We start from the raw sequence: 14263 nt of genomic DNA on the forward strand, positions 1-14263 counted from the left end.
TAGTGCCCACACAAAACAAATATAACTCAGTCCATAAGAACTGTAACAGGCGTTCGAAACCGTCGTGGAAGTAAGACTGTAATGGAAAGGCCGTAAATCGTATGAGTAGGGTAGGGTTTACCATAGAGGGTTTCCAATTTAAAGCCGACAACTTTCATACATCAAAACAAATAAACAGAGAACAAACCCTGGAAACAGTACCAAGTATTGAAACCCTGCAAGGTAGCATTCGGATATGGTAATACATTTAATCATTCTTTCAGCTAGCTAAAGGAGTTCCAGTAAACAGGCGATGACTATACAATCAAGACTATCTTCACATCAATTTAACGATAAACATTACTGTGAAAAATACAATTTATTAACTTGGCAATGGAGGAATAATTAACAGTCATGGAACTGCAACATTAAACAAGTATCCACCCTGGGAATGACCCACAGAATGGTTCAAATCTCGGTTCTATAACAAAAATAAATACATATATAGAAGATATGATAACCGATGCGACCCAACTAGGGTTCTGCTGCCAGAACTGCTCTGAGCAAAACAGATTACATGATAGGAAAACAAAGAGTAGGCCTGCGGCTTTATACAGAAATTATTTCAACTAGTAAGACTCCAAATTTAGAACAACACTCAGGCAAAGCTTGCCAAGAAGGAAACCCAGCTCGATCATTCTTCCAGATTCATCCTTTCTACCCTTAATTCTACTGTGGAAGGTTCCTCTTACCCGGAAGGCGACTTGGGCGATGGAGTCTGGACAGGTTGCCCATCTGGTTGCTGGTCACGATGCCATGGCATAGCACCTGTGACAGAAGAGTCACCCATAAATCAAGTAAGAACAAGAATATCAATGACATTTGTAACCGATACAGCAATTACCCAAGAGAAAAATGGTGCGCAGGCTTACCATGACCGCTATCGGTAGGCAGAACCATCGAACCCACCAGGAACTGACCTGTTTGGGAAACTGTGAGCTGTGGAGGAGCAAATCGCCAGAGACCTATAGGAGCCAGAAACCATCCTCAGAATAAGCTCGAGAGGGTTCGAATGCTGCATAGAAACCCTCAAGCGGTATTTCCAATACCTGGAACAATACTGATCGTTGATCTGGGAGCCCCAATCTCCACCGTTGAAGTGGCGAAGAAATCCAGGAGGGGAGCTGCAATAACGGGTTGCTTGTGCCGCATATGGTAGAGCAGAGGTAAGTACCAAAGCAAATTAATTTTACACATCAGCAGAGCCAGCTGGAGGTTGAAACCAGCGCCAATATAATGTAAGCATAAGAAAAATCTAGAGTGATGGTTACAGGAAACGCCGGCAGGGTACATGCTCCAGGCACCAAGTGGATAGAGCAATAATGACAAAGGCATAGTGAACAGACAAATACTCCCGGAATTTGATAACCGGGAAAAGCCGCCAACATAAACGCAACTCCAAAGCGGACTTTAATAAATGCCACAAAACTTGAATTAAAAGCTCAAACATGAAACAATTAATAGCATTGTGAATCCATAGGAACGCCCTCGAAATTGAAGCTGTTCTATTATAACCAAAGAATTTTTTTTATTATATTTACATGTTTCACTGTGTTTGAATGTTATTTTTTTTATATTTCGATGGGAAGCATTACATACTCATATGTGAGATAACTCATTTTATGAAGTCACGCCACCCAAGACTTTAAGAATTTAATATGCTACTAATTCACTAAGTTTTAACTATAATATTATATTCTATTTTGTAAAGTGTATTATTTACACAAATATTTTTTTAAATTATTAATTAAAAAAAAACAACAATGTAATTTTATTATAACTATGACAATTTATTTTAATTTTGAATTTATAATGGTGTATATAGCGATGAAGTATGCTAAATTTTCACTTTATCATGATTTATATAGAGGTGAACTATGTTTTGTTTTGTTTTGTTTTGTTTTTTTTTAATATTATACATCATTTTTTTCAATAATTTAATGACAATATAAATGGAGTAGTTTTTAAATGTAATTTTTTGGAATTTTTAGTAGATTTTTGACTGGAATTCGGCGAAAAAATTTGTGGCCAAATTTTGATTTGTGTTTTTTAAATTGGTTTTTTAATTGTATATATGGATCCAACACCTTCAAAAACCCATGGGGCACTTGGATTGTGAAGAGTTCACCTGTCAAACTTATGATTTCAATGAATCCTTGCGGTATTCTAGACAAATTAGATTAGAAAATCACACTTAAAGACTACTAAATACAAATGTCTATTTCTGCAATTCTACATTTCTACATAGAACACAACAACTTATTTATGCTTTTATGGATTTTAGTATTATATCATCCTTGTTGGAGGTTTTCAGTCCATTCATGCTATGATACAGCATGTTAAAAAAAATGTTGCAAGTAGGTTAGTCCCTATCACTCAAGTTAAAAATTATGTTATGAGAAAAATTGCATAAAACTTACATTAGTCAATATTAGGTAAATTAATATGGTTAATAGGCAAATAGAATCATACAGTCTTGTTTTGACAAGGACTAATAAATTGAGATGTGAAGTGGATAACATGGACTTGCATAAGTCTAGGAAAACATAAATAATGGCGAGAAGTTAACTCATGGTAAATAAATTTATTTACATCTTATTTCTATTCATTTTTATGCAACTACTTCCTTGAATTATGGTGAGAAGTAACAAATGGTATGTTATTTACTTCCTTTCAACGCTTGAGAACATAAAATCATTACACAAATATCTAAAACTAATGCATGAATATTGCAAATATATCCATAAATTATAACATACAATATGTGAGACAGTTATCCATATAGAATTATCTTGTCCAAAAACTATAATAAAATCTTCAAGATACCGTTTAATCAAATATTTAAAAATTATTATTTTTAATTACGCCGTAAGGCGTTTCCCTTTGGAAAAGACTACCCTGATTGCCACTCTCCACCATTTTTCACCGTTGATCTTTGTGTTAGACGATTGAGGTATTATTCACCGTCCACGTGAGTTTTGCTGGTTACCGTTTTTCATTGGTTATACAGTCTAACGCCTTTTGTTGGGGCTTAACTTCTTGTTTATTTTTAAATTTGAGTTTCCTGAAAATCGGAGGAATCCTCGACAAATTGCACGCCAATAAACTGAAAACAAATGAATTTGAAAAGATGGGGACCGGAGTCGATCACGAGCCTATGACTACAATACGGAAGATTCGCAGCAATTCATCTGAGCCGTGAAAAGATGGGAACCAGAGTCGATCACGAGTCTATGACTGCAATACGGAAGATTCGCAGCAATTCATCTGAGCGGTTCAGAGATCTATTTAAGCCACCCAATGTTCTCCTTCAATTCCCCCCTTCATTTCATTAACATCGTTAGCTTGTTTATGCCCCTCTGTATTACATTTTATTCTGCGAGTCCCTGTTTTTTTCTTTCAACATACATTGCCTCCTTTCCTATTGCATTCGCTCTTCTCCCCATATTCAACATATCTGGTATTCTTTAGAGCCAATCTTCTTTGATTCTTCTGAAATTGTCGGAGTTTTATAATTGGAACATAATTATCTTGTTTTGATGCCTTTGATGTGCATATACTTCAGTGTATCGGGATGATAATTTTTTGGTATATGTATTGCAGAGTCATCCATAATGGTGCTGGCTGAGAATCGACTCGTGACAGAGCAGGGCCCTCGATTTGACTGCCTTCTGTTTGGTGAGCATCACACTTCTTTCTTTGGCTTTTAAGTTTTTCCCTTTTCAATGGTATTAAGCTAAAGCTGTATGTATTCGTTTCTGATTCCAATCCGCTGTTCTAGATCTGGATGACACATTATATCCCTTAAGCTCCGAACTAGCTGCAGCATGCACCAACAACATCAGAGGTAATCTTGTAGCTAATCTGCCCCTAAAAAATTGTGTAATTTCAGTGTTCTTTTTAAGGAAATGTTAATCTTTAGATTTTAATCTAAACCAGAGTCTGAAATGCAACCCGGAAAGCTTGGAGTTGCATATTTAGATTGCCACCGAATAATTTCTTGGAATTTACGTGAGCTTGTTATATGCATCTCCAACTTTGCAACTTGAAGGTGATCAGACCCAGATGGACTATGGGCTTAGTGTTCATATTCAACACGCCCAATATATTGTCTGTAACTAACGCACTGTTGCACACACAGAGTTGGATCACCCCACCCCTACTGGGGTTGTAGATGCAATTAAGACTTCTCTTAAGCCATTGAGGTAACTTTTGAGGTTTGAATTGTGTGTGTGATCCGGTTGTTGTGTGACAGATTATGTGAATCAAAAACTGGGAGTTGAAAAGAGCAGAGTCCCTGACTTGAGCAAGACAGCTGTATAAAACTTATGGGACAACCATGGCCAGACTCAGGGTAAGCATTCAATCCCTATTGTTTCATGTAATTCAACATGGTATTTCAACTTTTAAGGTTGAAATGACTGATTTTTAGCATTGGGAGTCTTCTGTAGCTGATTGCTGAGGAATTCCTTGCATATTTTGACAGTATTCTTTGTTCTACGCAGGCAGTGGGCTATGAATTTGACTATGACAATTACCACAGGTATCTAAGAAATCTTGTATCATCTTCTGGTTGGTAAATTTACAGCTATCTAACGTTTCAACTTTCGACAAAATCAGAGAAAATGCCAGTGATTTGACTTTCATTGTTTAGACTGTTTGGAATACCATTGATTGCTTTTGGCCTTACACGCTATCCTGTTTCACTCACTGGAAACAAACATTTCTTATACAGTTTTGTTCACGGAAGATTGCCATATGAGAATCTTAAACCAGATCCTATGCTGAAGAACTTGTTATGAAGCATGCCTCAGAGGAAAATTGTAAGATCCAAAATCAGAGAAAATGCCAGTGATTTGACTTTCATTGTTCAGACTGTTTGGAATACCATTGATTGCTTTTGGCCTTACACGCTATCCTGTTTCACTCACTGGAAACAAACATTTCTTATACAGTTTTGTTCACGGAAGATTGCCATATGAGAATCTTAAACCAGATCCTATGCTGAAGAACTTGTTATGAAGCATGCCTCAGAGGAAAATTGTAAGATCATATGGATCCCTTCAAATTATTTTTACGATGATATTAAATGAAGTCCTAGGTTTTGTTTGGAAACTTATTAGCGTGCTCGTTAACCGCTTGTAATTCTGTTCTGCAAAAACAGATATTTACAAACAGTGACAAAGTTCATGCTGCAAAGGTCCTTAACAGGCTGGGATTGGAAGATTGCTTTGAAGGCATAATATGCTTTGAGACACTTAATCCTCTTTCAAATATTACTGAAAGCAATAATGAATGGAATATGCCCGCTAATAACTCTACAATCCCGAAGACATCCATAATTTGCAAGCCCTCAAAAGATGCCATGGAGCAGGCTCTTCGCCTTGCAATCGCTGATCCACAAAAAAAGGGTATGGTAACAAAGATTTTGATGGCCATTTTCCTTCAGCTACCCATTTTTTCATGAAAAGATTGACTCATCCAGGTACCGTAAAAAGTTTATACCAAATCCCCCTTAGTAAACAAAGAATGATAGCTAACACCTCTGCTTTTGCCCCAGTGTGAGGGTACAGGGGTATCCTATAGCGATACGTTTTCTAAAAATGACCATTCTGGCTAAAATCCCCCAGGGTGAATGACCTAGTTGTCTTTTGAGAAGTTATGTTGCAGTGGTATTTTCACAAGAAAAAGATGCATGTTGCTCTGATCATGTCCCACATACTGCACAATTATCAACTTGTCTCTGAAAACAGTCCTTTTTCAACGAGGAGGATCTACAAAGAGAATATTGTATTCAGTCCCAAAACATAAATCTGAAGGTGTGTGACAGAGATGTTTGTTAGTCTGATCACATCCCACATACTGATCAATTATACATCTGTTCCCGAACAGCCCCTTTTCAGTGGAGAGGAGCTACAAAGGGACTGTTGTACGCAATTGTAATCTAGACTCAAACCAATCTGGCAACCTGCAATTCGACATCATCAATTTTTATTTACCTTATGCATATCATTTCAACAACATCTATTGTAAGAGTTTCTATTTAATCTATTATGTTTCCGTGCAGATTTTCTTTGATGACAGTCCCAGGAAGCGTGCAGGCCTCCATACCGTATTGGTAAAGACCATATATGAATTTGACTATGACGATTACCACAGGTATCTAAGAAATCTTGTATCATCTTCTGGTTGGTAAATTTATAGCTATCTAACGTTTCAACTTTCGACAAAATCAGAGAAAATGCCAGTGATTTGACTTTCGTTGTTTAGACTGTTTGGAATACCATTGATTGCTTTTGGCCTTACACGCTATCCTGTTTCACTCACTGGAAACAAACATTTCTTATACAGTTTTGTTCACGGAAGATTTCCATATGAGAATCTTAAACCAGATCCTATGCTGAAGAACTTGTTATGAAGCATGCCTCAGAGGAAAATTGTAAGATCATTGAATACTGTAGTAAGAAATTTCACTTACTTGTTATCCTTGAAGGAACGTTGGTAATAGATTTTGTGAGTTGAATAGCGGTAGTAAGAAATTTGACATTAATGTTATACTTGAATAAACATTGGTAATAAATTTTAGAGAGTTCCTGCATTAAAAATGATGTTATTTTTGGATGAGTTTAGAGCTGCACAAATGTTGGTTGGTTGTTAAAAATTTCAAAAGTTTTATGGCATCCCAGAATATTCCAGAATAATTTTACAGAGATTGTAATTCAAAACTTTTTTTTAGGTAAATTGTGTGTGGTTATTGCTTATTAAATATTTCTATGGCATTCGAGAGGACAATTTTACGGAGATCGAAGCTCAAAATATTTTATTAAATATTTCATTTATTTTTTCGAGGTGAATTATGTGTTATTATTTTTTATTAAATATTTCATTTGTTTCATGGTATTCCAGAATACGAATTATGGACCCTTAATTTGTTGCAGTTTCTCGTTTCATTTTGTCAATTTTACTTCACCAAAATTATACCATTTTGTCAATTTTACTTCACCAAAATTATACACACTTTTATCAAATCAGAATATTTAAGCCTTCATTTAACGAGTTCTACTCTCACTATCCCATGAGTCGTGAGATTCGGTAGTTTTGATATTCAAGTTTTTTCATAATTAAAGTTTATATGTTTAGCATAATGTTAGATTTTATATTTAGTCTTGTCATGATTTTAGCTTTTATTATGGGTAATTCATATATTGAATTTCATGTTTTACTTTCTAGATTCTATATTTAGTCTTGTCATGATTTTAGCCCACAACTACTCAACATGCTATATGTTTTGGATTTTCAAAACAATACTATATGTTTTGGATTTTCAAAACAATACTTTCGTTTTATGTTTTGACTAGATCATGAACTAAGATCATGTAAGACATTTTACGATTAATGTAAGAATGTTTAGTTTTTTTCTCATGGAAAAAAAATAAAAAGTTTCATATAGTTAAGAATTATGTTTGCATTTTTTTAATACTAGAGAATTTAAAATGATGTTGTTTATTAATTAGGTGAACAAAGTATTACTATAATACAACCTCTAATAATTATAATGTGTCATGATACATTTAAATAAGCTAACATTATATGAAAGACATTTATTAATGTAGTTATGTTAGTTAACTAAAATAAGTTAAAATTTGTAAGTAGTTATCATCATGAAAAATTGAGATAGCCAAAAAAAAATTATAGTGTAATTAAATTATGTTAGGAAAATTATTTTAAATTGAAATTATTAGAATATATTAAAAAATGTTTCTTTATAATAAATTAAATTTCTAATAAAGTATTACAATATATTAAAAGGAAATAAATATGTATTACAACAAATTACAACGTAGTTGAAGAAATTGAAGGCATGTTGAATCATATTAAATAATTTCTTAAATTCAAAAAATTTAATGTAGCTATGATTTTCATATGGTCAATAATAGAAATAATAAATTACAGATTATTATAAAAATAATAGAATGAGTTCCATGTATTGATCCACCCTTCATTGTACAATTATAAATGAGTAGTTGTTAGTGTTGACAACTAGCAAAACCACATTATTAAATGTGGTTGATATGCATAGTAAGCTACAACTTAATATATACTATATTATAAACTTATAATAATATTATAAGCTCACAAAATTAGAAAATGCAACATATTGTTCATATTATAAACCCAAAGGGTTATAAAGCACAACCAAATTAATAAATGTGATTAATACACACTGGTAAGCTATACCAATCACATACATAAACATATTAGTAAATGTAGTTGAAATTACCCAATAGGCATTAACTGTATAGATTTAACATCCGTATTAATATTGATAATGATAGATAGATATAAATAAAAGTAATATTATAAAAATAAGAGTTATATTATATTATACTATTAAACCCTATCATTATTATAAATCCAGGGTACTAATATTATTAACTCTTTGGAATTTATTGTGAGTATTAAAATGTTTAGATATTTGTTTTCAGATATTCTAATATGATCCCACATCCATGGTACTAATATTATTAACTCTTTGGAATTTATTGTGAGTATTAAAATGTTTAGATATTTGTTTTCAGATATTCTAATATGATGATCCCACTGCAGTAGAGAGAGGTGCAAATGTTCTAAAATAAAAAATATTTGTGCCATTTAGACTTGTGAGTATTAAAATGTTTAGATATTTGTTTTCAGGTATTCTAAGATGATCCCACTGCAACAGAGTGAGGTACAAATGTTGGATAATTCCTAAAACAAAAAATACTTGTGCCATTTAGACTTATTTTGAAGTTGAAAATTCTTCAGAGAAAGAAGAATTTCTATCTCGTAGTTGTTTAAACATTGGGACATAAATAGAAAATGATCTCTAAAACACTAAAGCATGGCACCGATATTACTGGTCCATTTCAAATTGACATTGAAAAAATAACATATTACTTTTTAGTACTTGGCAAAACTAACCCATAGAACTTGCTAGAATCCCTACAAACATATGATAAAATATTCAACATCAGATCTATGAACATCAGTCACTCCAACAAGAGGTATCTGTTTTTTTTTTCAAATTTCCATTCGAGATTGTGCAATATATCCATCCTTTTTCATTCACTTATTAGCCTCTCAACTTTGAACTTTGTTTTCTGATTCAGTAGTGTATCCATTCTTTTTCTCAATATACTTTATATTCTTCCGTGCAACAAATTCTGCAAGTGCATAGACGTGTAGATTCATGTGTTGAATCCAGAAAAGTTCAGTTTATTAATGCGGATTAAGTTCTATTTTGTTGCAATTTTGATGTAATTCAGGAACAAGTGACGCAAAGAGGAAGAGCCACGAGGATCAACTAACATAGCAGGATGTTTCCACTTCCGGTGGTAAATGGTCTTCTATGCAAATTCCTTTGCCTAACCTTGATGGGAATATCTCTTCTCCATGTACTGATATTCAGTATACTTTACAGCGTCCCATGCAACAAATTCTGCAAATGCCTAGACCTATAGATTCATGTGTTGGCTGCAGAAAAGTTGTTCAGTTTATTAATGTGGACTAAGATCCTTTTTATTGCAATTATGATGTAATACAGGAACAAATGATCGAAAGCGGAAGAGCCCCGAGGATCAACCAACAGAGCAAGATGTTTCCATTTCTGGTGGTAAATTGTCTTCTATGCAAATTCCTCTACCTAACCTTGATGGGAATATCTCTTCTCCAGGTATTGGTATTCAGTCTACTTTGCAGTGTCCCATGCAACAAATTCTACAAGTAACTAGGCCTGTAGATTCATGTGTTGGCTGCAAAAAAGTTGTTCAGTTTATTAACGTGGACTAAGATCATTTTTATTGCAATTAGAAGTAATACAGGAACAAATGACCGAAAGCGGAAGAGCCCTCAGGATCAACCAACAGTGTAGGATGTTTCCATTTCTGGTGGTAAATTGTCTTCTATGCAAATTCCTCTACCCAACCTTGATAGAAATATCGCTTCTCCAGGTATTGGTGTTCAGTCTACTTTACAGTCTACGATGCAACAAATTCTGCAAATGCCTAGACCTGTAGATTCATGTGTTGGCTCCATCTCTTCTATCTCCTTAACAGATGTGCCTGTGATATGACCCCTTATGATGCCTCATCAATTAAGAACTGTTTATGGGTATCGGTTGCTCACTTTCGTACTTGAATGGCCGCTTTCATATGGTATTCCTTTGGATATCTTGGAAAATCTGGGAACATCACCTATTCCATCACTTGATACAATATCTGAGTCATTGTCACCCAGTAACAATCCAATTTCGTCAATTGTGATCCCAAATATGCAATTCTATGATGTCTTATATTTTGACCAATAGTTTAAGGAGAGAATTTTGATTTTGATTTTTGGTGTGATTGCTCTTTTGGAGTATCTTTTTTTCTCTTCAAGAATCAACTATTTTTACAATGTTGTTAGTCCCTTTACAATGTTACAAGTCTTTCCCCTTTCTGTTGTAAAGACTATAGTATTGTATTTTTGTTTTTTGATTAATTAGTTACAAAAAATGATGATATACCATTGTTTAAATTAAAGTTTTCTGGAAATCACATATTGTATTTCACATTATACCTTATGTTTAAGTCTGAGACTTTATTTAACCTCTTCCCAAGATAGATATCCAATTCTTCAACCCATATATCTTATGTTATAAGTTACATTTTGATTAACATTTTTTCACAAATAAACTAATGCTAGCATTAGTTTACTAACATTAAATGTTTCCATGAGTATCCCTTGAACTTGATCTTTCTTTGCACCATTTTAAACTTTCCACGACCTTGTAAGTTTTATGACTTCTAGACTTTGTTTTATAACATGAAAATGTTTGACAAGTGTTAGAAAATCCGAAAGACAAAAATATTTTTGCCTATAAATATTGGTGCAAATTTAAGAATATTTCTATAATTCTCGTCGTTTACAACATTTAGAAAAAGTGAATAGATATGTTGATATTTAGGTCATTGACGTAATGCACACACTACATAGATAATGGATTTTTGCACTTTATGCCTTACGGCGTTTCTTTTGCAACATCTGGTGCAAATGCTAGTAATATTAAAAAATAAATATTTAAACTAATAATAATCAATAAACAAACCATATACAATAAAAAAAAATATAAATATACAACTAAAAATTCTTTGAAGAGAAAAAAAACTCACACTCATAAACAAATTCAATGTATCGTTTAATAATTTCCCAATTTTTTTCGTTTGTTTGTTTTCTCAGGAGAAGAATCGTTGATTCCGTGAGAATCTAGAGGGTTCCTCAAAAGGGGACCATGAATATCCATGCGAGGTATGAGGGTGATGAAGTCAGATGTGAAGAGGACCATGAAAATCCTTCCGTGCATGCATCTGTTCAATATTTTGGCCCTTGGTTTTTTATTTTCTTACAGGCGAAGATAATGAGTATTGTTGCAAACGGATTAATTTTGATTTTTCGAATTTATAACATATTTTAATTAGGCCGATAGGCCTTCCTATGCATCAACAATTGTCAACACTTTTAATCTGAACCGTTTGATCAAGTTTGACAGTTTCAACCGTTGATTTGAAGTTGACTGCTTTTTCCAAATATTTGAGTTGCCTTTTTTTCACCTCTAGTTCTGCTGTGCATTGAACCTGGCCCTTTGAGTTGCATTACTGTTTTTTCCAATTCTTTTGTCACTCTCGAAGATATGCATTACTGCTTTTTCCAATTCTTTTGTCACTCTCGAAGATATTTTCACTGCTTTTTCCTTTTCTTCCCTGGCTTTTGGCAGATTTTTTTCAAGCCCTGCTTCATCTACCAAGCTTCATCTACCATCACCTTTGATGGGAAACTTAGAACATTGACCTCAGCAGTGGATCCGGATACTCTGTCTCCTGCAATCCTCGGCGGATACCTTTCTTACAAGGTAGTCATTGAACCGTATATTGTAAATTTTGTATTCGTCAAGCTATTTCCGTTAACAATTTTATAGTCATATGTTTGCAGCATAAGTATTAAAAATTCCATTAATATTCTTTCTAAATTAGAAGGATCTTAAATGAGTTTCGTTAATATTTTTCTGGTTAGATGCTTGAATGATAATACGTCTGATGATGGATTCAATCGAAAATATATAGTATCATGCACTGTGGAATCGAATTGCTCACGGGATTTTAAGGTTTCACGGAATTGTTCGTGTAGCATCTGTTAGCAAGAGAGAACACACCAACGCATTAGAAATTCATCTAACACTTTTTTTTCCCATTTGCCAAGTTAGTATTGCTTTGCTTTTTGTTTCGTGAGATCAGTTGCCATGGTTAATAGAGAGAACGAAAGCAATGGATCCCAAGTATCCTCTCGAGTAAGCGAGGAAATAGTAGAATTAGCAGTAGAACTGCTCTTGACGGTGACTAATTTAAAGCCTAAGGATCAGAAACCTCAAGGCCTGGGTTGCAATGAGTTTGTTTATTTGGTTGTTACGCTGAAAAGGAGATCTGATGGTACACGAACGATTCCCTTGAGCATCCCAGTACCTCATCCCCTGTTTCGTTTTGATGGAAGCCAAAAGATCTGTTTGATTATCGGCAATGGAAAAGAGGTTTTACAAGCTGCCGAGACCAAGATTAAGGAGGAGGATTTACCCATTTCAAAGGTCTTTGATCGCAAACAGCTAATGGCTGATTGTAGGACATCCGAGGATAGGGAAAAACTGCGTCTGTCTTTTGATTTGTTCATGGCAAATAAAGCAGTACGGATCCCTAAGTTCACAGGGTTAGAATACCCCACAGATCAAAGGAATATGGTCCCCGTGGATTTGACCCACCAGAAATGGAGGGGAGAACTAGAGTCAGCTTGCAGTTCGGCTTATATCTCCTTTAACAGTACTGGTTGTGTTGCTAATGTGGCTAGGGTTTCTCAGAGCAGCAAGGAAATAGTGGAGAATGTTGTTGCTGTTATCGACAGTCTTGTGTCCGCGCTTCCGGAAAAGTGGAATAACATCCGTCATATGTGTCTTAAGACCTTGGGCTCTCTGGACTATTCACTTTACATTTACTCTAGAATGCTGCCCATTGAGATGGAAGGTGTGGAAAAAGAAGCACAAATTGACCGACCAAAGATAAATGGGGAAGAAGGGATTACAGGTGGGCTTTCTAGTAAGAAAAGGACTAGTGATGCAGAGAAAACCCTGAACACAAAGAAGAAGAAAGGCTCCTCTTTAGAGGGTGAAACGGGATCTTTAAGTGGTCAAGATGTCGGTGATGGAGTTCCAATGGATGATTCTCCTACAACTCCAGCACTCGAAAAGATTATTGAGTCTGTAGATTTGCAATGTGGGGTCGCGGCCAACAGCATCGATGCTTCAAAAAAGAAGAAAAAGTCGAGGAAATCGAATAAAACCCCTGTTAGGGCTGTTTGAGTCTGCAGTTTCAAGTTACGTTTTTATTTGTCAACTTCGTACTAACAGATACTTCTGTCCAGGAAATTGTCGATGCTTGACTCTACAGGTTGTGTATTTGCTATGGCAATTTGATGTCTGGTAATAGTTGACACTGGTTAACTCCTGTGGATATAAGACAGGTTTTGAATTTGATGTTTGGCATCTGAATGTCTGTTTTTCGGGGCTCGATCTCTGTATAAGTCGATTCAGATTTTTGAGCAATTCATATTATTTAACAAAAACTATTATGGGAATGTTCCCAACTAATTTTTCTGTATGCTTTTTGTTTCGTGAGGAGGTTTAATTTCTGGCTTTAAGCTCAGTGGTTCGATACTTTCTTGATTTGTATTATTTCCCGTTCCGTTACCGTGGTTGATATGATTTATTTCTTTCATAAATTCAGCGTTTAACGACAGAAAGATATTTCAGGTCCAATTCAATTTTTGTTTTGAGGATTTTATTTTTGAAATATAGCTAGTACTATTGAAGAGTTTATGAACAAAATAGATTTGAAATGTGGTTGGATATTTCTAAAGTTTTCTCTTTGACGCATCACATAAATATTGTATGTAATCGAACATGCTATTTTTTTGCTATTTCTAGTATTGTTGTTTTTACCTTGGTACTTTTGAAAAATATCTCCCTAAGTGTAGCCAGTTGTAATCATGAATTGCTCTGATTCCTTACATATATGTAACATTTTGAGTGTGGTTTCTATTGTTCATGGAATGCTAGATGTTATGCTACTCACGTTAAGTTATCTTTGTTTTTTTTTTTCAAAAAAGT

At 34.4% G+C, this 14263-nt stretch overlaps 3 protein-coding genes and 1 long non-coding RNA gene across 4 annotated transcripts; 3 read left to right on the plus strand and 1 right to left on the minus strand.

Moving 5' to 3' along the window:
* Positions 1-379: 379 nt before the first annotated feature.
* LOC149263719 (uncharacterized) lies at positions 380-1227 on the minus strand. The gene is made up of 2 exons (XR_016249717.1): positions 912-1227; positions 380-807 (listed from the first exon to the last, which is right to left on the minus strand). It is a non-coding gene; the product is annotated as an uncharacterized LOC149263719 (long non-coding RNA).
* Positions 1228-3306: 2079 nt separating this feature from the next.
* On the plus strand, positions 3307-4758 carry LOC149263720 (uncharacterized). The gene is made up of 5 exons (XM_089388356.1): positions 3307-3499; positions 3643-3717; positions 3821-3886; positions 4295-4393; positions 4491-4758. The coding sequence occupies exons 1-4, from the start codon at positions 3340-3342 to the stop codon at positions 4360-4362; spliced, it is 369 nt and encodes a 122-aa protein (XP_089244482.1). The 5' UTR covers positions 3307-3339; the 3' UTR covers positions 4363-4393; positions 4491-4758.
* On the plus strand, positions 4379-6457 carry LOC149263721 (uncharacterized). Its single transcript, XM_089390005.1, has 5 exons — positions 4379-4393; positions 4545-4598; positions 5204-5455; positions 6107-6198; positions 6310-6457. Exons 1-5 carry the CDS (start codon positions 4379-4381, stop codon positions 6455-6457), a joined length of 561 nt encoding a protein of 186 aa, XP_089246131.1.
* A 5696-nt stretch (positions 6458-12153) lies between these two features.
* Positions 12154-13752, plus strand: LOC149263722 (uncharacterized). Its single transcript, XM_089388360.1, has one exon. It carries the CDS (start codon positions 12353-12355, stop codon positions 13454-13456), a length of 1104 nt encoding a protein of 367 aa, XP_089244486.1. The 5' UTR covers positions 12154-12352; the 3' UTR covers positions 13457-13752.
* The last annotated feature ends 511 nt before the right edge of the window (positions 13753-14263 follow it).

This window comes from Pinus tabuliformis, chromosome 6, assembly GCF_031772625.1.
Source record: "Pinus tabuliformis cultivar Carrire ecotype Pingquan chromosome 6, CPIR1, whole genome shotgun sequence".
Lineage (NCBI taxonomy): Eukaryota > Viridiplantae > Streptophyta > Pinopsida > Pinales > Pinaceae > Pinus > Pinus tabuliformis.

Bases quoted from the DNA above. Each gene is read 5' to 3' on its own strand.
- LOC149263720 (XM_089388356.1), top strand. From the start codon at position 3,340: ATGTTCTCCTTCAATTCCCCCCTTCATTTCATTAACATCGTTAGCTTG. The intron at 3,500-3,642 runs GTATTCTTTAGA...TATGTATTGCAG, and splicing joins CCCCATATTCAACATATCTG to AGTCATCCATAATGGTGCTG. The intron at 3,718-3,820 runs GTGAGCATCACA...CCGCTGTTCTAG, and splicing joins ATTTGACTGCCTTCTGTTTG to ATCTGGATGACACATTATAT.
- LOC149263721 (XM_089390005.1), top strand. The intron at 5,456-6,106 runs GTAACAAAGATT...GTTTCCGTGCAG, and splicing joins ATCCACAAAAAAAGGGTATG to ATTTTCTTTGATGACAGTCC. The intron at 6,199-6,309 runs GTATCTAAGAAA...TTCGTTGTTTAG, and splicing joins GACTATGACGATTACCACAG to ACTGTTTGGAATACCATTGA.
- LOC149263722 (XM_089388360.1), top strand. From the start codon at position 12,353: ATGGTTAATAGAGAGAACGAAAGCAATGGATCCCAAGTATCCTCTCGA.